This window comes from Pipra filicauda, unplaced genomic scaffold, assembly GCF_003945595.2.
Source record: "Pipra filicauda isolate LSUMZ 115617 unplaced genomic scaffold, ASM394559v2 scaffold35_size7292922_pilon, whole genome shotgun sequence".
NCBI lineage: Eukaryota > Metazoa > Chordata > Aves > Passeriformes > Pipridae > Pipra > Pipra filicauda.
The window spans coordinates 4,253,265-4,280,520 of record NW_024104487.1 but is presented as its reverse complement, the minus strand read 5'-3'; the positions used below and the strand labels follow the sequence as shown (position 1 = coordinate 4,280,520).

Here is a 27,256-nt window from a genome sequence, read left to right as displayed (position 1 = left end):
AATTGCTTAACATTTCTTTGCAAATTTAACTTCTAATGGCAGAACACTTGCCTGAACACTGCCAGAGAAGTTGGGTATAAAACTCCTTTTCCAATACTAACAATAGCAGCATACATATTTAAATACACAATGACTATGTCCCTATTTTGCCCATTCACTTGAAGTTACTAGCTAATGACACCTGGATCTACAGTCACTTTTCTTTTCCTCAGTCCTGTCCTGGTGCTGTCAGTAGTTTATGCAGGTGCTCACATTTCTGCTGCGCTCAGTAAGTGAAGCAAGATCGAGCCTCTCTCTCACAGAGCTCTCAGTTTTCAGCTCGTTGCTTCATCCAAATATACAGTGCCAGCTACATAAGCAAATGGACAACTGATGAAAACTTTTAATTCATTCCTAACTATCATATGTAAACCCCCAAGCCTCGCACTTCTGACACTGAAGAATGAACTTTTTTTTTGAGATTTTCTCCTCAGATCTAAGACATGCTTGCTCTGAAGTACACATGGAGATATTCTGGTAATGAAAGAGCTTTCTCACAAGTACAGTCCTGCAACCCTTAGAGGTAAACCACTCACCAAAATACTGAATGCCTAATGGAAACAAATGAAAATTTTGTCACATTAAGAAGTCTGGGCTGGATTCCAAAACTACCCATACAAAACGTTACTCTGCTCCTATCTTTATTAACTTATTTGGCTTTACTGGAATTTGCAGGCTGGAGCATTCATTCAGTTAAATACTGCCCTCTCCTGGAACTATCTCACATTTTTCTGGCTCTTTAAATGAAATCAGTTAAGGCTTTTCCAGTCAGTATAAATGCCATAATATTTTGTGAACAATTTCAGTCTGACATTGGAAAACCGATGCTCTGTAAGGAACATCACGACTTACAGAACTCTCATAATGTATGACGTACATATTCCACTGTTCTTTACTTAAAGGTCTCTAACATCACGTGAAATGTGATCTTCCTGGGTAAATAAATGGTGTAGAAATCTGTGCCGACTTTCTAGAGCTTTTAAAGATTGCAACATTACGGAAAAAAACCTGTACCTTCTACAGAGCTTGTTGTACTGCAGGGTATTTTTGGACCTTCCACTGTCTCAACTTGGTTGGAATTAATACTCTATAAAAAAAAATAAAAATTACAGTAACTGTATTTGATGCCCAAGACATTATCTGAAAACTCAAGAATAATATCAAAGACTACCAAATCAATATGTTATAAGCAATACTAAAATCACTGATAGATTCCACTGGGAATATTTTATTGGCTACTTTCTAAGGGAAACCAACAGCAATTCCTCAAGAGGGAAACCAATAAAATATTTCTAACCACAGAGAGAAGTTACCTCCTGCTTACAATACACAGGGGATATAAAGGATCAGATTTAACATTTGTACTTCACTACTTAGAACTTCTTTATGAGAAAAGCAGCGCTGCGCCTTTGCACAACAGCTCTGTTCAGAAGTCTACTTTATGTTGAAAGCATCCGCAAGCAGTTTTGATGGATAGGCAATATAAAGAGAATAAACCAGGTCTATACACTAGCTATATGGTAAATCCAGCCTGGAAGGCAGGAGCCACTCTCTTCCCACGTCTGTGGCCCCTGGCCAGTCTGCCCCCTCACTCGTATGCACACTGCCTATATCACTCCTACTCAAAAGAAACTGGGGACTACGATCCAGACTCTTATTTCAGCAATTACCCTCGGAGATTACAAGCAAGGGGGCAGGAAGAAATAATGTATCCTTTTGTGTGGTTTCCTCTACAGCTCCACTTGCTCCTTGTGCGTGGCCTATGTATCTGCCACCTACCAAGAGCAGCAGAGTAAAGACGTGGTAATCTAAACAGAAAAGAAGCAGTCAGGGATGACCCTGGGCTGAATATTGCAGCCAAACTGATTTGAAAGCCATGAAGTTGTCAAGCTATGATCCCCACCTCAGTGGGGCTAGTTGCATTTTTCTCTGCTCATCTGTTGGTGTGCTAGGCAGTTCCTATTCCCATGCCTACCAGGCAGAAGTCATCTCCTCCTTGTGAAACTACTAAATCTGTTCACCACCATGTAATAAAATTACTTAAATTATCATAAATTATCTTAATAATTTCGGATTGTTATCCTGGTTTGACCTTTCTGGTTTTTTCATTACTCTGACACCATTTCAAAAGTGTCCAGCAGTCCCCAGATCTCTTTTCCGGATCTCTCTTCCTCTGACCTCTCCCCTGCACTGGCTGTGCTGCCCAGCAGCTGAGACAGCCAAGTGGATCACCTTTACACCCTGTCTAGGTCTCCAGGGTTGGCACAATGAACCACACAGCCCCACTGACAGGCACCACTACCACCACAGCAATCTCTGCCCCAAGAAGGTCACACACAGTTCAAGCAATTTCACGTGTTCCTCACCATCTTCAGAAATCTCTCTTCTGTATTGCCTAGCACAGTCACAAAACCTGTGAGTTTTCCCTTTCTGAACTGTTTTGTGGAGGCATGGCTCCCCTATAGGTGATTGTAGATTACTGACAGTTTGCTTGTTTTAACTCTTCCATTACCATTTTAGACTTCTAAGGAATACTCAAGGAACTAAAAGAGCCCACAGAGCAGAGAATGAAGAACACACTTGACAAAAATTAGTATTTTATTGCAGGAATAAATGCAAAAATATTTTGTGCTCCTCCCTAAGTCAGCCATTTCACACAAATCCACAGCTGCATGCCACCACAAATGAGACGAGCTCCTTCTCTTAAGTTCATGACTCTCTGACTCAAGCATAAAATAGCAATGTGGTCATTTATGCAGTCTCAAGATACCAGTTATACAGCCTTAGTCTGCTGCAGATGAGATAAATACTCCAGTACAGCAACAAATTCTACCTCTGTTTTAAAAAGACTATGTATTGTGAAATCTCTAATGCCCACCAAAAATCTCTAATTCCCTACCAGTGCTTTGCATATAACTAAAGTGCTCAAAACCCTTGTTTACAATAGAGATAAAATTAATTTTACCTTTCCTTTTGGACATAGTACATAGTCTAAACATGACAGTTTGATCATCTCACATATAATCCAGGATGATATCTGGTGTATAAGAAATTGACTAAATAAACATGTGATCTTCCCAATTATTTTGGTTTCTTTCTGCTTTATTAAAAGTGGTGCAACACTGATGCTGAGCAGAAGGGGATCAGGGTCCCCATAATAGAATCTAGACTGCTGCGACCAGAGGAATGAGCAAAAGGGGAACTCACAAATCCACGGCAGTAGGTTTTTTCCTGAAAATACCAAGTGCAGAATTTTTAGCCTTTAAGAGTCTTTGTCTTTGAGAATATCTAACATACTACACTTTTTTTTCCCATTTCACAGACTGAAGGAAAAATGAAGATTTTATGAGTGCAAGAAAAATCCAGTTATAAAAATAAGAATGCATTCTTGATTATAGTCTTGATTTCCTTTGAGGTTTACTATTGTCTCAATGGAAAAGCCACACACAGTTGTAGGGATTCTGCAAGCTACACAGAACAACTTCTTTGCATTGGAACAAGTCAAATTCTTGACAATGTAGTTACACAAGATTATACATAAGGACTATACAACATACACATTAAGTTTCTCTGTTATACACAATATACAAATCATTTTCTAAGTTTAAAAAAAATAATACAGAATGCAATAAAGATAACTCAAGAAAATCAGTGCACAAACAAGGAAACCTGAAGCAAAGCATGAAAAAGAAAAGCTGAATTTCAAGACCAGGAAAAAAGCCAACTTTTAGTATGTTTTTAGCTCACTAGTTTTATATAGTTGTACAATCTCAATTCTGCACTGCTATTAAAGAACTTGTACATGCAAGCATTCTCCTCCTTATTTTGCTGAAATTGAGATGTCCTGAAGGATATCAGAATAGTGCTTCAGACAGCTTACACTGAAATAAGACCAACCATATCATAACTAAACTCTATAGCAAAAGTCTATACTCTATTTCTGCTGTAAATAATAGACCAGGGCTGGCTCTTGATCAAGGTTCCCAGGCATCACAGTACCAAACAAAAAAATTGAACTACATTAAATATTTCAAAGTATTAAAATGAATACAATGGTGATGCCATTGAAGACATAGAGATTTCAGGGAAAGATACTCATCATAGAGTCCACCATAATTAAAAAACAACTTGGGAGGCAAAGGAGGCTTTGACAAAGCTTAACATCTCTTATGCTCCAGCTTCAGTCATACAGTGTGCTACACTTACACAAAATAGAAGCCCACAACATTAATCATGCAATTATGCTGGTGATTAGTGACACAGGCAGCTTAAACTAAAGGGTTACTTGAGAAAAAACAAATCCAGCCTGAAAAGTTTAGAGCTGGAAATTATGAAGAAAAGCTATAGTACCTGGTAAAGAGGAGGTCTGCCCAAAAGTATTTTCTGAAGAGCTTAATGTGCAACTCCAGCAAGTGCTGTGCAGTGTGGCTAAATGTCAGCATCAGAGCTCCCAGTGCATGAACAAACTGCACGCAGGCACCATCGCAGATCTCTGCTCTTGAAATGTCAAGCAAGTGACTGCCCTGGAAGCTGGAATGAATCACTCTTTAAAGTGCTCTGTGCACAGGTAGAAGTAAAGCATGGCCCCAGTGAGCTTCCTGCTCACCTTCGGCACAACCCGTCAGGACCCCAACACACCCACTGCAAAAACCAGAGGCAGAAAATCTGAAACATTCACTGAAAGCACAGCTGGACAAACAATACCAATTACTCCTCTGAGCCTTAAGAACACACAGCTACTTCTAGCTAACAACTGGGAAAAAACAATATTAGCTCTAGATGGTTACTCACTAGTAAAAGAAGCCAGAAGGAGCAAGCTATGACAACACCTATTTCTCCTGATTGTTATAAGTGAGCAATTGTACCTTTTCCTGTAAATGTTGCCATATATAGCCATAGGACACAACTGGCAGCTAGCAGATTTGTTATCCCACAACAGTGAAAAACAAAGTATCTCAAGGGAATACAGTATTGTTTGGACATTACAAACAAATGAGACAGTCATAACAGAATTCACCATACTGAAGTATAGATAAGTCTCACATAAACTGTAGGCTGCTTGGAGCCAGAACCAAAAGAGCCATATAATAGAGTAAAAATGTATCCCAATTTTTGTGTATCTCTATTTGCAAAGAAAAGTCAAGAGTAAGAAGGGGTGTCTGATGCTGAATATTTGGTATCCCAAGACACATACACACACACCCCCCATGCAGGTCCTCAGGACTGTACAGACGGAACTCCAGACAGCTGAAAGGTGCCAGAAAACACTTGTCCTGTAAGTCATTTATCAGTGTGGCAGCTCTCTGGCAAAACAGTCATAAATGCAGCACTGTCTTTATTGCTGACTCTCCTTTATTTGTTCAAACTTGAGCTTTAGAGAGATCACAGTCTGCCAAAGTTTCATGAAAGTCAGGTCCTATGATTCTGCTTATAGCAAATACTTCTATGTATATTTTTTAAGGAATGTCTTTTCTTGTTTGTAATGCATCAGGATTCAGCTGCAATAGTTCTGGGAGAGGTACCTGATGGTGCAGCTGGTCCTCTGTCATTTAACTGACTATTAATTGACTTGCAAATGTAATGAAAGATGCAAATAACAAACTTCCTTTAACTGTAAACACAAGTTTACCCCTTAAAATGATAATACTGGCAAAAAGCAGCAGAAACTAGCACAAAATAGGCAACTCTTTCAAGATAAACAACAGCATTACCCACATGCCTTAACTGACAGGACATTTTCAGAGGAAGCAGTAAACCATTTTACTCACTTTGCGAAGGCCTCAACTAGTTTGGAGTGTTCATGTTGTAAAGCCAAATCTAATGGTGTTGCTCCCTCCTCACTAGATAATGCTAATGCCAATGACCCTCCAGGCTGGGCTTCCAGGAACAGCGAAAGCTTAACCAAGCCCAATTTGATCACAAGCTGGAGAAGAGTTTCTTTATGTTTAGACTCTGAAAAAACACAGCAAGCAAAACAAAATCATCAGTAAAAAAAACCAGCATTTTATTTGCTAGGAGGCATTAAAAGACACTTGTTATCACCTGCAGAAATATCACAGCTCAGGTTCAGACTTAAAAAATTACTTCAGCAGAAACACTTTTGGTCTTTCACTGAAATCAACAGTTAGATACTTAATTGCGTATGCGGAGCTAAAGGATATCCAAATACCATCTAATTTCATCAGTCAAAGAAAACAGTTTGAATTAGATAATCCATTATTTATTTATTTCTTTATATACAGTATAGCATTCAGCATCAGTAAATGCCCCAATATACTGCAGAAGACTGTTAAGGGGCAATTTTCCCACTGCTTTGTATTGTCTCAGCAACACAAAACATCTGGCAACACAGCCAAGTATCTAAATTAAAAAATTTAAAAGAAAAAAAAAGTGGTATGATTTTTAAAGGCAGGCTATTTATCAGGATGGTAAGAGTAGAGAGAGCTATAAGCTAAGCTAACATCCACATGCATAAAATATGCCACAAAATTCTTGTTTCTCTCCCCTCAGAAAGGTGACCTCCTGTGCCAATCATTCCTCTCCTCTCTTCTCAGCAAATAATCATCAAGTGCAATGGGATGAAGCTTAAAATAAGATATACAACAATTACTTAATCACTAGATCATGAATCATCATTCAAGCAATTCCCTGGCCTTTATTCAAAGAAAGATTTATCTGTCTACATATATTCTCAAACAAAAAGTCTCTGCAATTTAAAAGTGATAAATAAAATATTCTCAAGTGCCACTCAACCTGTTCTATACACTGATATTTTAGTATAAAATTAAATATGAGAGTGCTTCCACAAGGTCAAGTATTTAAGGGGAGTTACCCTACAGCTCTTAGAACAATCATCTGAAATCTACTAGGCTTCCAGTTATTCATGAAATTTCATTGAAATTTATGATCCCTATTCAACAGACTTCTTCTTCCCCTGTACCCAACCACTTCAGAAGAAGTAATTGAAAATTATACACTCCAGAGGCAATGGTAAGGTGAAGCTCACAAAGCATACATAGGTATGTGCACACATTGGTGTAAATAATAAGAATTGAAGTCAACAGCAAAATTGTTGCCAAATTTCCTCTCTATATCAATATTTACAAGATAAACTGTCTGACAGAACGCAATCCCCTAGCAGAGAGACTAGTTATGTAGTCAAAAAGTCAATAAGCATTTTTTTCAGAAACACTTATACACTGAGCAAAGCTGTCATCTACTTACACTCAAATATAGTAGCTCACAGCAGACTCCTATTCAGTTTAAGTACTCCCTCTGAAAGTGTCAGGTATATTTAATTTAAAAAAAAATCCTGAAGAATCCTCAAGTGGTCTTTAGTCTATTCTTTACCTTTAGCCTAATTTTTGTCTCATCTCTTCTAAACACCTTCCAACATAACTTCCTTGGGCAATATTCACCAGGGAAAATTTTAACCTCACCATAACAACAATCATCTAGCTCACCCTTTCTCAGTATAAGCCTGCTGCTTCTTTTCCCATCTGAATGAAAAATACTTCATTTGTTTCCCTTCACAGTTTCCTTTCACATAATTGAAGGCTGCTGTCATGTCTCAGCTGAGTACATCCTCTTAACATCTTAACAGGAGAGCTGCCTTCTGCAAAGACCTTTCTGAGGGCAGGGGAAAGTCATCAACCCCTTTTTGAAAATGTTGGATTTAAAGTGTTATTATATTCAAAAGAATCCTTTATCTCCACATCACATAAAGCCAGAATGGCAAGGAACCTGAGGAATTTGCTCTACCACTCCCCAGAGAAAATTACTGTAGGATCTCCACTGGTGATAAAGTTTTTGCTCTGAGTATTTGATGACAGCCATCCAGATGTTTTACCTTCCATTTCAAGCGTAATTAAAAGTTTCAGACAGCCAAATCCCAGAAAACCAGGCCACACTTCCTCCAATAAACAAAACAAAATCCAGACATCAGAGTAAAAGGGAGCTTCAGGACACGGACTCTAGCACTGTAACAGCCAGCAAACCGGCATGTATTATCTGAAACCCATTTTTCACTGCAGTTCTAACAGAAACAGAACATTAACATTTAGATACAGGAAAAATTCTTTAAACCAGAATATCACTAAACATATACAGAAAATGTACCTAAGTATTTCTAGAACACACATACAAAATGTTATGTCATTATTTATAAAAAAAATCATGTTCAAACTCATTCTTACTTGTGGCTAGCCAACATGTGACCTGGTGCATTAGCCTGCCTATGCAACAGTTTTCTCCCCAGGTTTTGGGCAATAAAATTTTTTCTTGGTCTTCCCATTTCATGTTCTAGGCAAAAATACATCCAGCTGGGCATATGATCCAGGGCCACAGGGCTTTTTCCCTCCAAGGTCTACAAAACATTTCTGATTTCAGTTTTTGGAGTCAATGATCATTGCTATATTTTAGTTACCAACTTTAATATGAACTATAGTGTTTAAGCCACTATTAAAAGAGATAGCATGTATGTTTCAAACTTTTCAAGCATGTGCAACCTTAAAGTCCACTGAATCCAACTCAAGTCTTTGCAGAATGCTTTGTTAAATGGAACTACAGAAAGCCTTGGGTCAAAAGGAACCTTCAAGGACCACTTAGTCCAAAGACCCTGCCAAGGACAGGAACACCTTCCACTAGACGAGGTTTACTTAAAGCACTATACAACCTGTCCTTGAACAAATTCAACCCAGAGGATTTGACTCCAACTCACAGCTTCAAAGCCCAGCCAAGCACTACGCATCAAACACCCTGGTGTGCCTGGATCTGAGACCTTCTTCTATGGAAGAACATTTAAATGAACAGGGCTCAGGCTTCCCAAAACATGTGGCTGATGTGCCACTTAAAAAATGGGAGCCCTCAGTACAATTTCCTCCTCAGCTAGATGGGATTTGAACACACACAAATTCAAATTTCCTCTGATCATTCCTCTAGTGGAAGCATACCCTGCCCCCTCTGTTGCAGAGTAATTGAAAATGGGTTATGGTGCAGAAGGAAATCCAAGGGATGCAAAGCAGAAGACCAAGAAAGCAGCAGACTGACTACGAGTCAGCTACAAGAAGCCTCTGCTGTTTAGACATGGATGCCTTTCTCATGACACACATCAGAAGTGAAAAACGATGCTCAAAGCCTGGATGTCTCACTTGACGTAACATTCAGTTACAGTATGAAAATGTTTGTTAGTGTCTTCCCTTTCCCAAGCTATATTTCTGAATAGAGACTGGTAACACCATTTGTGATTTGCACTGGCCCCAGTGCTATTTCTGTACTTCAGAGACTATCCCTCGCAAGGACTGTAGCAGACTCAACTCTATGCCACCAGTCTGGACCCCAGCAGAGCACCAGCCAGTGATGAAAGTCACTAGCACTCCCTAGTGTGCATTTATATGTACACTAGGGAGCTGAAATATACAGGAAATGCTGTGGTCCAGAACCAAGACCCTGAGCAAACATTATGCATTCAAAGATTAAAATGTTCACTAAAAAAAATATTTCAGGATTGCTCTTTGATCTGGAGTGCTTAAATTCTGCTAAAGTCCAACTTTAGACAGCAAAGTGGGCTCCTTAGATGCTTCCAACTATATATTAACTATATATTTATAAATATATATATTGTTAATGATGAGACAGCAGATAAATTAATCAACTTCAAACATCAACCAATATCAAACACACTAAACATCTGAGCAGATACTCAGATTAAAAACACAGAAACAAAAAGGCAAACTTTACTCTCAACTTTGGCCTGGGGCCACTGGGTTTCAACGTATACTGTAACATCACAAAAAAAAGCCAGGTAAACTTGCTCTGAGCATGATAAGATTAGGACTTTCTCACTCAGCAAAAACAGAGCCTGTAGGAAGCCTTCCCTGATGAGGGATAGCCTTCCCTCTGCTCTGACATTGCAGCAGATAAAGTTACCCTTCTGGTGGCCAAATCTGGTGGCAGTATGAATAAGCCTGCTACAAAAGAAATGAGTTTTAAAAATTATAGTAATTAATCTTTGTCATTTGAAAACACCATCTACAACAATAATTTCTATTATCTCACCACAAATAGTCTAGTAACCGATTTTTATCTGCCCACCCTAACAACCTTCATCTAACTTTATGCTAGATTTGTTTATGACCAGTTGGAACACATATAGTAGCGAAACCACCAAGAAGCTTCACTGGCTGCTTTCACCTCTAGTGAACTTAGAAACAGCACTCACACTCCTCCCCATACTTTACTTCTCTAGATGATGTGTTTGCTGGGCTACCCTCTTCTTACTACTCCCACATGGCTTACCCAAGAGTGAGCAGAACCTGATGACATAAAGCGATAACTAATAGCTTCATGATACTAAAATCTGAAATACAAATTGTGAAGTCAGAAGTCTAAATGGAAAAGTAAACATGTTCTTTCAACACAAGCAAAGTATTTTTTACCACAGGGATGGTCAAATGCTGGGACAGGTGACCCAGGTAGGTTACAAACTGTCTGTCTGTGGAAGTGTTCAAAACCTGATCCTAAGTAACCTGATACAACCTTGAAGCAAGCCCTGCTCTGAGTGGAGGATAAGACCAGGGATCCCTTCACCCAAAATCTGCTGCAGTTGTATTCCAGGATCAGCAATATCAAAGCAAAAGAACAAAAAAGACAGGATACTGATAATAAGCTTTTTAAATAGATCTGCCTATAAAGAAAAGAGTTGCATTAAAGAATGGTAAAGTTTGGAAATAACAGGGGTTTAGCAAATTTTTTTTCTTAAAAACATTTTCTAGTTTCAGTTCTTTTACCACCTCCTCTTATAGCTCCTCACTGTGACAGAATAAATAGCATTTTCCCCACACTTTGCACTTTATTTTTCCATTCCTTTGAGGAAGATTTCAAATGTGGCATAACGGCCGGGAGGGGGGGGAGGGGGAGGGAAATCCAAACAAAAAAAACTAACACAACAGAAAGAAAACCGTCAAGAAATAGACACCACCACCACCCCAATAGTGGAAAAAATCCAATGTAATTAATTTAACTGCACTCTTGGAAAGCTGGAACAGAATAAGGAAAAAAAGGGAAACACAAGGCTTCTACAACATATTCATATTCAAATGGTATAAAATGCCATTTTTCATCAATACACAAACCCAACAATTCTTAAGATTTGAAAGCCAGTGCTGCTGGTTGATTCATACAAGGTCAACTGCAAGGCAGGTGGTGCTGTAAATACGCACTATCAAGATGTTGTTTTGCATTGCATCCCAGTTCTCCAGCCAAAACATTCTATTTGAGTTACACAGAGCTGAGCCAAACTCAGTCTGTTTTAAACATTAAAAGAATCCTTTTGTTCTTCCTTGCACCTGAATCCCTTCCTATGTCCAAAAAAATAAACTAAAACCAAGTATTTCTCTCTGACAGAAATGACTAAGCCTGTTCCAGGCTCTGAATCTCATTCATTTCCTGGAGGCAGACTAAAAACCTCAAGGCTTGACAAGCAGGGGGAGACATCAAAGCTGGTTGAAAAATTCCATTTTTTTCTGGCTTCATACTTTTATGCATTACTGCTAATTTTTCCATTTTTCCCTTAGCTATGAGATTATTTTTAAAGCTGTCTTCGGTACACCCCACTTTGACACGTGAAGTCAGGTATGTGACAGCCCATCTGAGAGTGCACCTGTGTGAACACTCAAAGGCTGGCATCAATCTACAGAAGAAATGGAGATGAGGGAAGATTAAGCTCCATCACAAAGGTGGGCTTAAAGGAGTTTTGCTCCAGCAGTTTTAGCAGCAGGAGGGTTAGAAAAGGTTCCCATCCACCAGCTCCACACAGAAAAGGCTGCCTGTGGTGCCCCACCTACACTATCATGTGAAGTTTCAGTTGACTCTGCTGCTTGGTGACCCCAACAAAGATGCAAAACACCACAGGATATTCTTTCTGGAGGGGTATTCCTCATTCTTTAGTACTGCAGCCAAATGCTCTCTCCAGTAGTCTGGTTTAAGCACTTGTTTACTGAGTACCACCCAATGCCAGGTGGGGACACCCTTTCAGCTAGAAAAGCAGGCTTCTCCAATCTAGTGCCGATTGAAAGTTGAGGCTGGGTCAGACCACAGCTTCGTATCTGGTCTCTTGAGCAACAGAGTCAGCTTCTAAGTCCACTACTTATATATTGTCTTAAATAGGAAACTTTATCTCTTGTATCTCTTACAGTACTTGCTCTCTTAACACTCTGATCATCTCCAAGTGCTCAGCGCTTTTCCCAAAAAGCCCCTTTGTGATCAGAGGAACCTCAAATGCCTCCTCTCTGCTGTTACTACCATTGACCAGGAGATGAGAATCATGCACTCGCTGGGGACCCACAGGTTGAAGCATGCTTGCCAATATCTTACCCCATGTCACAGTTTTCTGGGTCAGCAGCAGGCACTGAAAGACATTCATCTGCTTCCCAATGCACAGGCTAGCATCCTGCTCTGTCTGCCATGTACAGCTTCCAAAAGGGCAAATTCATATTGGGCCAAAGATTTGTCTGTTTGTCTAACTCCCTGAGCATTCTGACCACAAAACAATTACCTCTCCTCACAAATCTTACCAGACCTATACATACTTATCCACTGTTCCCACTATTTCCTAATTCCATGAAGGAGAACAGGCAGTCCTCTCCCTTTCCTTCCACAGGAATAAAAAGTAATCTAAAATTCTCACTAAGGAAAAGACAGACAGAATTTTCTTTAATTTACATCAAAAACATGCATCAGTCAGGTTTGAACTTATGTACCTTAGCAGGAATGTGTTAACACCAAGTGGAAAGAGTAATGCGATTTACAACGAAAAGGACAGGGAGAGGGCTGTAAAGTGAAAAATACCATAGAAAAAGGGAAGGTGTCCCCCAAAGGCAGACTATAAAGCAGCAACTTTGGGTATTTCAGTTCACCCCACAAGACCTATTCCTAGAAAACAACTACAATGCATTTATGAAATAAAATGGAAAATCTCCTTGTTCATTAGAGGGAACTAAACACGTACAGACACTGTTCCCTTCCCTGAGATCCACAATTTGTTTTCATAACTCAGGTTCTAATTGTATTGTTTCTATTAATAGCCAAAAACCTAAAAGAGCAGTCTTCCTCTTGAAAATAACTAAATAGTGGCAAAGCTGGCTTCCAGGCCCCAGGAATTCAGATCAGGTTTTGTTTTATTCAGAGAGAAGGCAAAAGACTGCACCTTCATTTAATAGCATTAATTTAACAGCAATGTACAAAAGGAGATGTCATCTCTTCAAGTGCAACAGTGCCCATGAGGCAACCCCAATGCAGCATGCTGAAGACATGCTCATCTAACACTTCAAATGTTCAGAGAGGCTCTGTATAGCAACTGGGGCACACATCTCAGCTTTTTCACTGTGTTCAAATTTTGTTTATGTATATATATAATATATATAAATATATATAATGTAATATATATTATATATATATATTTAAATCTGAAAAGTGAAAAAGTATGAAAAATACATGGAAACAAAAAATACAAGATCTGTAAAAGTCTCACAAGGGCAACATACTCTTTTTCCATAAAAATGTTGTTATAAACCTGAAAATTAACAATTAGCATAACTAAAAATTAGAGAATTTTGCTATGTGGATAGCAGCTGCCTTGGCAGAGCTTACTCTGGTACCAGCTGAGATGCGCTCTGACTCTCTGCACTCACAACACACCGAGGATAACTCTTGCCTGTGTTTCAAGCAAGAAGGTACCCAGCTGGCTATGCCCAAGCATCTCTCATTACCACGCCTGGGTTGGGTTTCAACTGGTTTTGATGAAAAACTTAGCCAAGCTTGTGAACAAAACTACAGCTGAGTTCTTCAGGCTTTGACTTAAGGTACCCATTCCTAAGATCCAACACTTGTTCCAGAAGTTGAGTAATGTGAACAAATATTTACTACACATCAAAATGAAACAAGTAATGGCCTTTTATTTTTTTCTCTCCTGTCTAAACAATATTTGAATGAGACTTGGTACTTGTTTTCACATCTGTTTAAAGAATGGTTTACAACAGACAGACAAAAAGCATCCTTCAGATTTCAAGCTATATGCCATTAAGAATTAGAAATATTTAAGACAGGAAAAAAGTGCTCACCCAAAGAAATGGGCTAAGTGCTGTGTTTTTACTTCCCAAAAGCTTGCATGAATATCTATTCCTGTTTGGCTCATATGGAAGCTGCCTGTCTTCCAATTTTTAGCAATTTAAAATACTAAAAGGAAAGCAGCTAAAAGCACCAAATATTCAATGAAAAACATGTGAAGCCATCAAGTTTCCAATCTCATCTATAAATCAGCTGGGTCTGCAAAAAAAATTATACTCTTAAGCAAACCATAACTACAGCTTTTTGTTTGCAATGAAACCTGAAACTTGGAAAATTTCAAGTGGTTTTCTTACAAAAATTTCAAAAGCATACCCTAATGTAAAGTTTCACATATATTTTCACCCCATTCTTCTACAATAAAAAAAAGCCACAAAAAAAAACTTGTTTAATGATATGCTCCCCAAAGAATGATCATAGTCCTAAATAAACATAAACATTAACAGAACAGTGACAAAATTACATTTACTCTGTATATCAGAATGTCTACAGTAACATATTCTTCTCTTTTATTACCACTTCCTTTTTGTCTGTGTAGATAAAATATCTCACTTGGTTAGAATCACAGCAGCAAAACTTCACTGCTACAGCTTTTGCTTTTTTTAAGCAGCCCTTTAAAGCTTTTAAAGCTCTTTAACCTTTCAAAGACAGAGTCCATTTATAAATAAAGAACTACATTCACAGATAGTCAAGGCAGAAAAACTTCCTGGAGAGACAGTTACAATAACCATTATTATCCTTTTTAGCTCTCCAGGCACAAACCAAATCTCTGATTACCCCTCTCACACCTGAACAATTTTTTCATGTTAACCAAAAAATAAAGCACAAGGATTGAGAACGTGGATAAAACAGTGAGATACTCTGCCCTGAACTGTGCACCAAACCACTATTAAAAGTTTTCTGACTTAAAATAAAACCCTACCACCTTCTGGGCAGTGTCCAAGGGGGTTCCAGGTCAATGGCAATTCTTCATAAGTAATGGCCATCCAGCAACTGCAGATCTTTCATCCTTAGCCCAAATTTATCCAGCAACAGCTTTTGATTAGTGGCAGTGAGACATTCTGCATGACTGACCAGAAAGCAAGACAACTTGCAAGACAGATTCTCTCTGTAAGCGATGGGACAGCTGCTGAGGACCACAGGTGAGTAACTCCCTGTGTACATTAATAGAGACAGAAACTGCTTCTTGGCATCCATGGCCTGTAATTTTAATTTAAATTAATCACTAACATTATCTATGTTCAGAAAATACATGTTATTTTTTATTCCACTTCACTTCTAAGAGCTGTGACTGCTCATTCAGAATTATTTTATTCTTTCCTCTCATTACATTTATTTGTCATAGGGCATCCACCAACCATTTCTAGCAATGAACTTGGATTCAACTAGACTGTGAAATGCCATTCCTCTAAATTATACCAACATGATTAATTCTAGAACCAGTCTTTTTAGGTGAGCATTCTTTAACTACAACAGAAAGAACTGAAGGTTCTTGGATAAGCATTAGGAAAAATATGATGCTCATGAGAAGAGTGGGGGAGTGGCCTGCAACATGAACTCTGAGTAAAATATCTATTAACATCCTTTTTTGTACCTATCCAGGCCAAAACCCAAAAGCTTTTAACTAATGCATGTTTCAGGATCTTGGCAGACTTGATTAAATGTTGTATCAACTCTCTAACTTACAGCTGGGACCCTTAAAGTCCGAGGGAGTTTGTCTCTCAAACCTCTTCAGGACTTTGTGTTTCCCTCCTACTGCTTTGACATCTAAGGGAGGGTGGATGTCATATATCTAAAAGAGGTGCAAGCTGTACGTCTCACTGGAGAGCTAACCATAATGTACTAAGGGTACAAATCTATATTTTCCAACATACTCCTGTATACCCCTTGTATAACTACAAGTATATGTGCAAGCTAGTAACTGCAGAAAGAAGCAGTACTTACCACAACTGCAATTGTTTTTAAAGTGCTCTGTGTTCCCTTATGTTTAATTTGGCCACCACAAAATAACACTAACATCAGCAGGCTATATTTTAACCTCACATTTTATTTTCATCTGTTCGTGCCTTCTGCCACGATTAAGTGTTGCCTGCAGCCCTCTGTTTTTATTACTAGCCCAGAAGCAACCATTCAACAATGTCATTTCAGGCACTTTAAAAAAAAATTTAAAAAGCCTTGGAACGAGCCTAGCATTGCCTTTTCTCCAGTTGTAATCCATGACAATCATTTACCATTTACAAGATTAAAGAAGCCACCACGTAATGGTGATGAACTTTCCTTTTTTATACTCTGCTCTTATTTTCAGACTCTAAATCCCCTTTAGAACACACGAACAAATAACAAGCAGATCCTATTGCACAGGTACATCACATCTGTAGCCACCTACTCACACAAATGAAAAGGTCACAAAGCACACAACAGAGGTGACAAGTAGGGTTTATGTTACATCCGTGAAGCAGACAATGTCAAGGCAGAAAGCCAACTGAGAAGCAACACATATCCCCCTGTTCGCAGTGAGGCGCCCTGGAATGGTTTCGCAGACACCTCTGTACCATGTCCAGCTCCAGCAGAGCTCCAAGCATTGCAAGCCTCCAGCAGAAGGATCTTGCAAGCCAGGCTGACTGCTACACCGAGAGAAGGCTCAGGAAAAACAGGACTTTTGCAGGTGTTAGGATGCCCAGAGGCAAACAGGTACAGCATAGAATTAACGCATTAAAAATTATGCCACCCCTGAAGACTGCACTTTAATGCATAGCTAACTATGCAAGTCCAGTAACATTGTCTACATCTGATACTGCACTCGCGTGGATTGCTACAAAAGGCAGGATCACCCCTGGTTGGTCAAAGGCCATCAGGCAGGATCACCCCTGGATCCCAAAGGCCATCATTCGAACTCCTGCATTTTCTCCAATACAGAGCCATAAAAGAGTTATACCAAATCGTCTGGTTATGTGCAGCTTTGAAAGGGGGTTTGAGTTAAGGAAAGAGTTGAAAAACGTAAACAGGAGTTGAGGCTCACCTGGAACTATGGACTGAAGAGCACTGTCACTAACTCGCTCAGCAAACATTATGTATCTTTTCAGGGATCCACCATAAACAAAGTAAAATTCGGCGTCCTCTGGGAGGTAAATGTCCTTGTCAAATTTTGCATGTATAGTCACCTGTCCCTGAAAAAGGAGACTGCATTGAGAAACATCTACTAAATTTCTCATCTTCAACAAATCCACTGACGTCCAGTTCAGATGCAAGTTTATTATAACCTTTATAACTCTACTATAGAGAGGCTATGATACAATGACAAACCTGCAGTTTTCTACTTCCACTTAGAAAATAATGCTGGTTTTATGCCTGCTGAAGCGAAGGTTGATTTTAAAAACTGCATTTTAAATAATGTCTTTCAACTAATTCCCTTCATCCTGACCCACAAAAATGTAACTGACTTTTTATTTAAAATGCATCACAATAATTCAGTCAGTGAACCCAAATATTAAAGCAAGTTTTGTTTTAAAAAATAAAAAATTCAAAAGTGCTTTAAATGATCTTGGACTCAGTTTGCAAAACAAAAGCACCAATGTAATTCTACAAATGAATATGCTGCTTTCAAAGAATACTAGTTCCCAGATATCTGTTTATGGGTTTCTTTATAGTAAATAGAAAGCAACCAGCCAAGAAAAACCTGTCATACAATAGCTTCAAAAAAGAACAGGAAAGGGATCTGAGAAGCAGCAAACAATAACAAATGTCTGACAGGTCTGAGGGAGGAAATGTAGATCAAGCTGCACGGGCTGCAGGGCCTCAGCTCCAGCGGCTGGAGCACCTCCTCCCCCACCTTCTGCACTGACCTTGGTGTCTGCATTGTTGTTCCCATGTTCTCACTCTGCTCTTCCCTGGTTGGAATTTTCATCTGCGCAACAACCTTCTGTTCTTAAATATATTATCACAGAGCCATTACTATCACTCCTAATTGGCTTGGCCTTGGCCAGAGGCAGGAAGTCCATCCTGGAGCTGACTGGCATTGGCTCTACCAGCTCAAGGAAGCTTCTAGAAGCTTCTAACAGAAGCCACCCCAGTAGCCCCCCTACTACCAAAACCCAGCCACAGAAACCCACTACACACTTATGCCCCTGACAGTCCTTAGCGTCCTTGCCTTATTCATTATATGGCAAACACACACTTCAGTGTGACTGTTGCCACCCCCCCAACATCACATCTTAGCCTGCCTTCCCCAAGGACATCATTCTCCTCACTCATAACAATGTGAATCCTGCATTTGTTTTCCTCTTAAATATAAGTGAGTCTAATGAACTGGGGTGAAGAGACAAAGGCTAGTTTCCAGCACAAAATCTTCCTCAGGTAGGACTGTCTCCATAAGAACAGGTGTAAACAACATTATGAGTTCAATATCAAGAGCAAACATACCTGTCATCCCCAGAAACTGATAATGCACTTCTTTTTTAGTAGCCTGAAGTGTTATTATAATTGCCAAGTGTTTTCGCATATTTCTCTTTGGGTTTTGCACTACTGTAACCAGAATATATTATTATTATTGTTGTTGTTGTTGTTGTTATTAATTCATCATCTTTTTAAAAATCTTTTTATGTTAGTTGCAAATAACCCTTTTGGTCTGTTGAGTAATAATGTGGATGGGTACTTTGGTCTGCAAAAAACTCTGGCATTCGCAGGTAATTTTAATAAAAAAACATGAAGAAACTAAAATTATGGTTATTGGCATTTAAAAGTATGTAATTAAACCCTAATTCACGTATCAGTTTAAAACAGCAAAACAAACAGAAATAAAATACAATATACACACCATTTGAAATGGGAACGCTGTCGTTCTACACAGTGATGTTTATTCTGAGTTTGTTCCAGACACTGAAGCTGGAAACACATCCCAACTGGCATATTTCTTCTGCATTTCTAAATACAAAATTTAGGCTTAACAGTTATCCTCTAGGTACCAAAACTCAAACCAGATAAGTCACACAGGTGCCTTACCTTTGGAAAACTGGTCAAGTGGACTGAATACAAGGCAGCTGGGAGAGCATGGACCCAGAGGACTTTGCTGTTGGAAGATTAGGGAGAGGAGGCTGCAGCTATGGCAGCATTAAGAGAGCCACTGAACCAACTCTAAACACATTAAACCTGTGGCTGAGCAAGAGTTAGTATTTACCTCTCTGTGATCCATAAAGTAAATTATACCTTTTATTACCAGTGAAAACACTGCCCTGGCACTGCACCAGGGAGGAGATTAGCAAGGTTTGTATTTTTAACAGGATTTATAGGTCTATGAGTTCTTTTAATGTAACCAAACAGGTTTTCAGATATATTTTTTCTTGGTTTCTCCAGAGCACTTGAGAGCTGACAGTGTTCAGCACACAGCAGCAGGGTCTCCTGAACCTCACAACCTGGGTGGGGAGTAGAAAAGACTTGTCCCCAAAGCCCTGGGACAAGAGCTCCTATCTCCACACAGTCTGACCCTATTCTGCATCCCAGTAAGGGACTGACTCTTCATGAGGAGAAGAGGGATAGGTAGGTAGCAATCCCTCATGGCTGAAGCATGGCGGCATCCAGGCAGGCAGGAGGAACTGAAGAGATGACCATGGCACTTCCAATGTGCTTGATCACTACTCTGCAGCAAGACAGCCCATGCCTTAATTATTGGCCATTAACCTAAACTAAGCTTCTTCCACTTCAGAATCATTTAGATAACACCATCTTCTTCACCAGCAACCTGCCCCAGCAAAACAAGGGCAATACGAAAAGACCTTTAGTGGGCTTCCAGATCCAGGCCACCATGCTGCCTAACACTCACATTTCAACAATTGCTCTCTATTCTTGCATACACAGCCTGGATAATTCTATTTTCCCAAATTTTTACCACGAAAATTTACATTATCTGTAAATGTAATGGTATAAACAAACACCGCATTTGTATTTACTCGCTCCATGAAAAATATTTATGTGCTCAGGTAAAATAATGGCTTATTTGTTCCCAAAATGCAAGACCCAACACATTGAAGTAAATGCAAATAGCCAAGTATTTCCAGCAATAATGGGGCTATTTTCCTCTATGTCAGCTGCTACTAGCCACTACAATTTAACCATTATTTTTTCACTGTTCAGAAGTCTCGCTTCAGAAAATCTTTATATTTTACTTGTGCTCAGACAAGAATAGTGGCAGCCATACAGTTTTAATGACCTTTGCTGCAACTTAGCTGCAACTTAGAACACTTCTACACAAAAGATGCAAAAAAAGCAGTAGGGAAATTCTAAATAAACACAAATCAACCATACTCAAAACCTTAATAACAGGGAAACAGTTTTAAACATGCCTTTCTAATGTTCAGTGATATTTTTATAATGTCCACTAGGCATTTCTTGTTGACAGATTGCAGTAAGCACTGTAATGGACTTGTTTAAGAAAGCATGTACCCTAATGGAATTGAATGCAATGGGATTCAGCACACAATGAAACAGTATCTACACACAAGCAAGGAGTAAAAAACTGAAAAACAAGACAGGAGAAAAAAGCTGAACTTTTCTCTAGAAGCATTAGCTTTCTAATGCTATAGCTAATAACATTCAAAGTAAAAATAGGGTGGTTTTCCCCCTATTTAATGACTTGAGAGAAGAAGCAACTGAGTATGATTAAAGTTTTTTCTATTCAGAGTAACAAGGCAAGCAGAATTCCACGTACAGACTGGAGACAAAGTATGTAATGATAGGGTCATATTTAGTATTACATATTGCCCAAAAGCCTATACACACACTTTTATAAAAATTAAGTGGACACGCAGAGTTGCTTGGAGAAGAGCCAGTCCTCTGCTCATTTACACTACAAAACTCAAGCAGCACCCTGAGAACCTCACTCTTTTGGACTCTTCAGCCCCTGAACCTGTGGACAAGACGCTGACCGCACATGGGAAATACACCATGGCAGGTTCTCCAAAACACATTAGCTTTAGGCACCAACTACCTGTAGGTACTTCCTCAGTGTGAAGCAGCTTTTTCAGAAATGCAGAGGATGTCAAAAGAGTGAAGAAAAAAGCATTCCGTGACCATTTGAGTCCTAGGATATAATCTAAAAGATGCTTCTATAAAGGTCCCAGCACAACCTTGAAGAGAAAAGCACTAACAGAGAAATTTCCTAATGAAGACAGATAAGCTGCTCTCTTTTGACATGAAATATCAGCAAGTTCCTCACTTTGGTTTAGATATGCCTTTTCCAAAGGAAGTGCTGGTAGAAGCTATAGCCATCTTTTTGACTGCTAAGTAGCCCACATAACCTGGAAAAAAATTACGCACTCTGTTAGACCCAAACCAATGACAAAAGTACGCTTGAAGCAAAGATGAACAAGGACAGAAGAGATCCAGAGATGTTAACTAGTTGATTCCCGTGCCTCAAGGCAGAATCAACAGTGCCCAAGCTACTCCTCAAAGATGAATTTTGCCCACCCTGTTTGAAAGCACCCCTCACATGGTCCCCTAACACACAACACAGGGAACTTCCTCCCACCCAAACAATACCCGTCTGGCCTCTCCCACCTTCTGCAGCGGGTGCTTCTTTAAGGGCTTAACAAGTCTTTGGCCTTGATAACACAGTAGCCAAATGATACAAAATGGCCAGAGATGTGCCAGACTGTTACACTAAATAATTATGCACAGCCTCCATTTCTGCACAGCTGTTCTCAGCCACAAGCTGAGCTCTAGCCTGTTGATTACTTAGAAGCTGGATGGTTTTCGTTTTGTTTTGAAGGAGAGGAGAGATGAAGGCTTGTGGTTTACTTTGTTGGGGTTTAATAGATCAGCCTTAAACCTTGTGCTTTTTCAGTCAAGCTTATTGCAATACTCCTCCCTCAGTGACACACTCAAATACATGTGCCGTATTGGGAGTTTCTGAAATTGCATACGCTGTGATTTTCCCAAAGCTGATGCATCAAAGTAAGTTACACCTTCTGCCTCATCACTAGCCTCAACCTAGGCTCACTCCGTTCACAGACACAGGCAGAAGAACAAGTTTTTTGTTGAGAACTGCAAGATTTGCCTCCCGGAAAAACAAACAAACAAACAAACAAACACCAGCAGCAGCCATTTAAAATACTTCAAATTCTTCTCATTTACTGCAAAATAGATATATTTCCTCTAAAAAGAAAAAACACAGTAACGGGTAATAACATGCATATGTCAGCAAGTCTCTTTGCTATTCCACTCTAGGCTAAGTTGCCTCTAATATTACCCACTTTAAAAAGAAACATGTATTACACATATTGATGCACTTCATTCAGTGCACATGCAATATGCCCAGGTTCTTATTTTCTATGGCATCATCTTATCACAAAAAATTGTCCTCTTCAGTCCTGTTTCTTCTGTTTAACTCTCTCAGTCAGCCCTTTGCTCAGTTTAAGGTACAGCTGGCAGCAAGACCTTTTAGATGTCACCATGAGCAACATCCAGCCACACTAATGACCCATGCCAGACCTGGGAACACAATCTCATTTTTGTTGAATTAGCACATGATACAGAGCTTATGCTGGCTTTGTGCTTTTATGCCTGCTGTATGTCAGCAGCAGGATAAGAGACAGTCATGGATCTGACTGCTGGTACAGAATTAATCTACCAGTGTTTTTAAATAATTTGAACCATAGAGCAAGTCAGCACTTTGCATCAAACTGACATTATTTTTTTTAACTTATCACCACCAATCTTAAAGCTGTGTTTAGCCCATCATCAAACTGTGACAACAGGTAAGGTGGAGAAAAGTTTTCAGTCTCCCATATGGCAAAGGGAGAAAATGAGAAGAAAATATCCTGCATGTTTTTATCAGAAAGCAGAGGAGTAGGGAAGGAAGAACTAAAAAAACTTTCTTCAAGCCCAGTTCCAAAACATATATTAACATTCTTGCTGGTCTGTCATTAAAAATATCATTCAGTGTTTTGCTGTCAACAACAACAACACAATTTATCTCCATGCATAAAATAATACAGAGGAATTAAAAAGCTTGGGAATGAGCTCTTAACATACACAGGTCAAAAAAACTTCTGCAATAAGGCATATTAATAGAAAATTACCATCCCTTCTGACATGCAACCATTGACTTAAAAGAAATTATCTCTTTCAGTTGACTTGATTTAAAATACACAAATCTACTTATTATTCTCATGTCCCATGTGATATCAGAGCTCTACTGTTGCAGACACTACACAAATACATGTAAGCACAAAGTCCCTGCCCAGAAAAATCTCAATTTAGGGACTGAACAGGAAAACAAAAAGTGGAGGAGAAATAATACACCATGGGAACAAAAATTACCTGCCTGCTGATGGACATGATTTGAAGCACCTGTTCTTTTCCTTCGTATCTTTTAAAATAGATCCTATTCTTTCACATGTATTTCCTCAGTCTCATTCTGGCAGCAAGTCTACATCCAAACAGAAGCCAGCCAGTGCACGCTCTGCTGTGTGTCCCCGTGCAAACCACCCATGACAGACCTCACCAGGCTTCCACAGGGGTCAACAACAAAATACTCGTGACCCCAGCCAGCGCTGGATCAGACCAGTGAACACAGTTCTGTGCATTAGCAAATGCATGCTGAAAGGCCAACACATATTTACATTTTAAATCACATTTCTCTTCTGTGTTATGAAATTACCCTCTAAGTAATTTCAGTGATTTCAGCCTGGATGAACACACAGATGAGCTAAGAATTATGGCCAACCCTACTGCAACAGCAAAGAACATGAAAGCACAGAATGGACAAGATAGGCTAGAAATTGTCTTCTTTCCACAAAGGGCTGGCCAGAAGACACTGAACACATGGCAAGAGCAGCAAGTACAAGAGCTGTATGTGACCATGGAAAACTATCCCTTCTTCCCACATCAACTCTTAGTTCAACATGGGTGAAGTGGGAAGGCAAACATCTTGGCAAGGTAGACAATCAATTAGTCACTTTAGAATCAATAAGTCCTACTGCCACTTCCTACTCAAATCATGCAAAACCATACTGGAATCATGTATCAGTTTGAATTTTAATCATTTAGAAAACAGAATAACATTGTTAAATTATTTCTGTTCATTCTGTTTCTCTCATGTTTTTGTGAGGAAGGTAACAATTACTGCTTATTTGTCCCTCTAGCTCTAACTAGCCATACAAATAACATATTTTAGAAAAAAAATTGGAATTTCTTTCTGTCAAACAAGATGATTCACAACTTTTTAACTGCCTAACCAGGTGTTTTCAGAGTCCCTCTGCCTGTGAACCTCTGAACATTTTTCAGCAGATATGCTCAAATTATTCCCAGACACACTGCTAGAGTACAAATAAAACCCTGTTTATTTAACCACCTTTTGCATGGAGTTCAGTGCAGAACTGAAGAATTCAGAAGAGTCCAGGACTGCATGAATATTACAGTGCACTCTAACCTGTCTTCAGCTGGAACAATAGCAACCAACTCGGAGCACTTTGGAAGACTGTCGCACTACAGCCCAAACAACTAAAAGATGCTGACAGAGTACCAAATTAGTCCAATCCCTGCATATGCATTAAAATCCTCTTTCCAATTTGAACTTTCTACCACCTTTTGCTTTCTGATCTTTACAACAGGACTTTGAGTCCTAATCTGAAACTTTCGTCTTTAATTTTCTCCACTGTATAACAGCCATGCTGTTGTATTCTGAAGCTGACCTGGAAGTAGTTTATGCAGATGTCCATTATGGAATTCTGCAATTATTTTTCCCCTTCCATGTCACTGCTGTCAAATGTACAGACAGAACACTAAGGGAGCATGAAAGCCAGCAATGGGGTAAGGCAAGATGGCCTCTGGCTGCTGGCTTGCTTCATTCGTTGGCCAGTGTCAACAGGCTTATGTCTTTTTTTTCCCATGAATAATAAAATTAACTTATTTGTCAACTAAGACATCTTAGAATTAACTCTGTTTCACCACATTTCTCACCTATGGAAATCCAGGTAGATGGTAGCTGAACAGTACAGCAGGCTTTGTTTTTAAGAACATTAAAAATCACACCGGCAATTTGCTGTTGTTACCTGCACCCCCAGGTGTGAAACACATCCCTCGTTTTACTTTTTCCTCTCTGTATGGAAATACAAACTCCTTCTATGCCCAAGGTACTCGTGAGGTATTATGTCAGCCCATCCTTGAGAAACTACAAGATCACAAATTAAGAAAACAGCGAAGATGCTAATGAACCTGTAGCCAAGTGTTTGCCCAAAAAACTGCTACAGAGAGAGTATATCCTGTGAAAAAGTAACAAAAGATCAAAAGAACTTCAAAATTGTTATTTAGTAGCAAAAGTAAATAAAACAGTGTGGATCCAAGGGACAATTAACTGAGGTTGTAATACATGTAGGGATATGTAGGGATATGCCTACATATCCCTACATGTATGCCTTTGTAGGGATAGGCTACAGGTATATTGGATGTGATAAAAAAGTGGCCAGATTGGCCACGAGGCTGTACTCACTCCTCCTCCTTTGCTCCTGCCTGAGCTTTGGGAGCATGGTTCCTCTGGCTCCCATTTATTCTCAGAGGGGAGAGAGCTGTGAATGCAGACTGAATGCACCTCCTCCTCTCTGCCTCCATCTAAAGCAGCTGCACTCCTTTCTTTGGAAGAGTAAATGAGATGGGACACACCTTGTCTGATAATAGGGCATGCCAAGAGCAAACCAAATTAGGAGCAGCTTCCACTTGCTGTCAAAGCAAAGCAAGCTACTGTGCAGAAAAATGTTCTTCATACAGGTACCTTTTACTTCCAAAAAGGTTACCAAGGAGGGATGTTTCCCCATCCTAGAATCCTAGGTTAGGATCTAAGAAACCTGGATGGGATTGTGTTTCACCACATCTTTCTTACACTTGCTGCACTTACGTCACCTCAGACCTTCTTTGTAAACAAAGCTAAAAAACTCACTCCTGTTAGTACCTCTTTTTTAACTGCGAGTTCATCTATTTTAAGCAATCACTTCAGGATTTGCAGAAAAAGAATCCACTTGATTGCAAACTTCATCTTCTTTTTTTACATAACACACAAGTTCCTGCTTTGTGGAAGCAGGGAGAATGGTAATTTGGGATAGGGAAAAAACAGCCATAAGTTGTGGGAAAGAGGGTGAAAGGTGTCTCTACACAGGCTCTGCTTTTGAAAACTGCAAATGAGACTGTTGCCTTAAAGGATCAGCCAGCAGCCAAAAAATTACTCACCAGGCAATTATTATAGAGATAAGAGAGCAGTTTTAATAGAATGCCTTCAACTACCACAGGAGTACAGACACACGCGCCCATGTCCTGGGGCTTCCACAATTTAAGGTATTTGTCCATCCAATCCCAGATCTATCCAGCCCCCACATCTTCCCCCTGGCATGCCTCTCTGGGAATTGAGGCAGGGGGCTCTGGGACCCCCTCTTCCTCATCTTCCTCTTCGTCACAGCACATCCAGTCCGTGGAGCTTCTCCAAAGCTCTGGGTTTTGAAGGATGCTTTGTCTGTGGGGTATCTTGTTCAAGCCAGGGTACAAATGTTCTTAAACAGAAAGAAGGCTTGCTTACCTTAAGAGAAGTCTAAACAAACTAAGGAATTTAGAAAGTTAGATCCGAAATGGGGTAATAGGGTTGGGTAAATGTGTCAACTACTGTGCTAAAGGGTAAGCTAACTACAGCTACTTCTAAAATCTACAAAAAGCTAAAAATCAAAAAAATCCATAGGCATTAAGACTATTGAAGGAGAAGAAAATAATGATCACAAGGAAGGGAAAAATTTGAAACTTCCTTCAGAGACCTGAGTCACAGTATTGACACATCACCTCCAGACATCCCCGCATCAGACAGCAACATTCAACAGCCTCCAGTCTCAGGGAAAACAAAGGATGGTTTTTGGTTTCATTCACCCTGCTTTTGAATAAGTTGTTACCCAAAAGAAAGCGACTCTTCAGGCAGAAGCCTAGTGTTGTAGGACTTACATAAAGAGGTAGTTCAGCGCAGCTTAACTCCATTGTCACAGCATCTACAAACAGAATAAACCAGTGGAATTATTACACACCCATCAGGAGGTACTGATATCATTATACATGATTCATGTCTGTGAACTAG

At 39.5% G+C, this 27,256-nt stretch overlaps 2 protein-coding genes across 2 annotated transcripts in view; both read right to left on the bottom strand.

Annotated features, from left to right (window-relative positions):
* Window positions 1-27,256, bottom strand: part of ARHGEF28 (Rho guanine nucleotide exchange factor 28) — a 113,183-nt gene that overhangs the window by 77,980 nt on the left and 7,947 nt on the right. The window lies entirely within an intron of this gene.
* On the bottom strand, window positions 1,057-27,256 carry LOC120323860 (rho guanine nucleotide exchange factor 28-like). Its single transcript, XM_039384540.1, has 4 exons — window positions 27,127-27,256; window positions 17,180-17,327; window positions 5,808-5,991; window positions 1,057-1,126 (listed from the first exon to the last, which is right to left on the bottom strand). The coding sequence occupies exons 1-4, from the start codon at window positions 27,157-27,159 to the stop codon at window positions 1,057-1,059; spliced, it is 435 nt and encodes a 144-aa protein (XP_039240474.1). The 5' UTR covers window positions 27,160-27,256.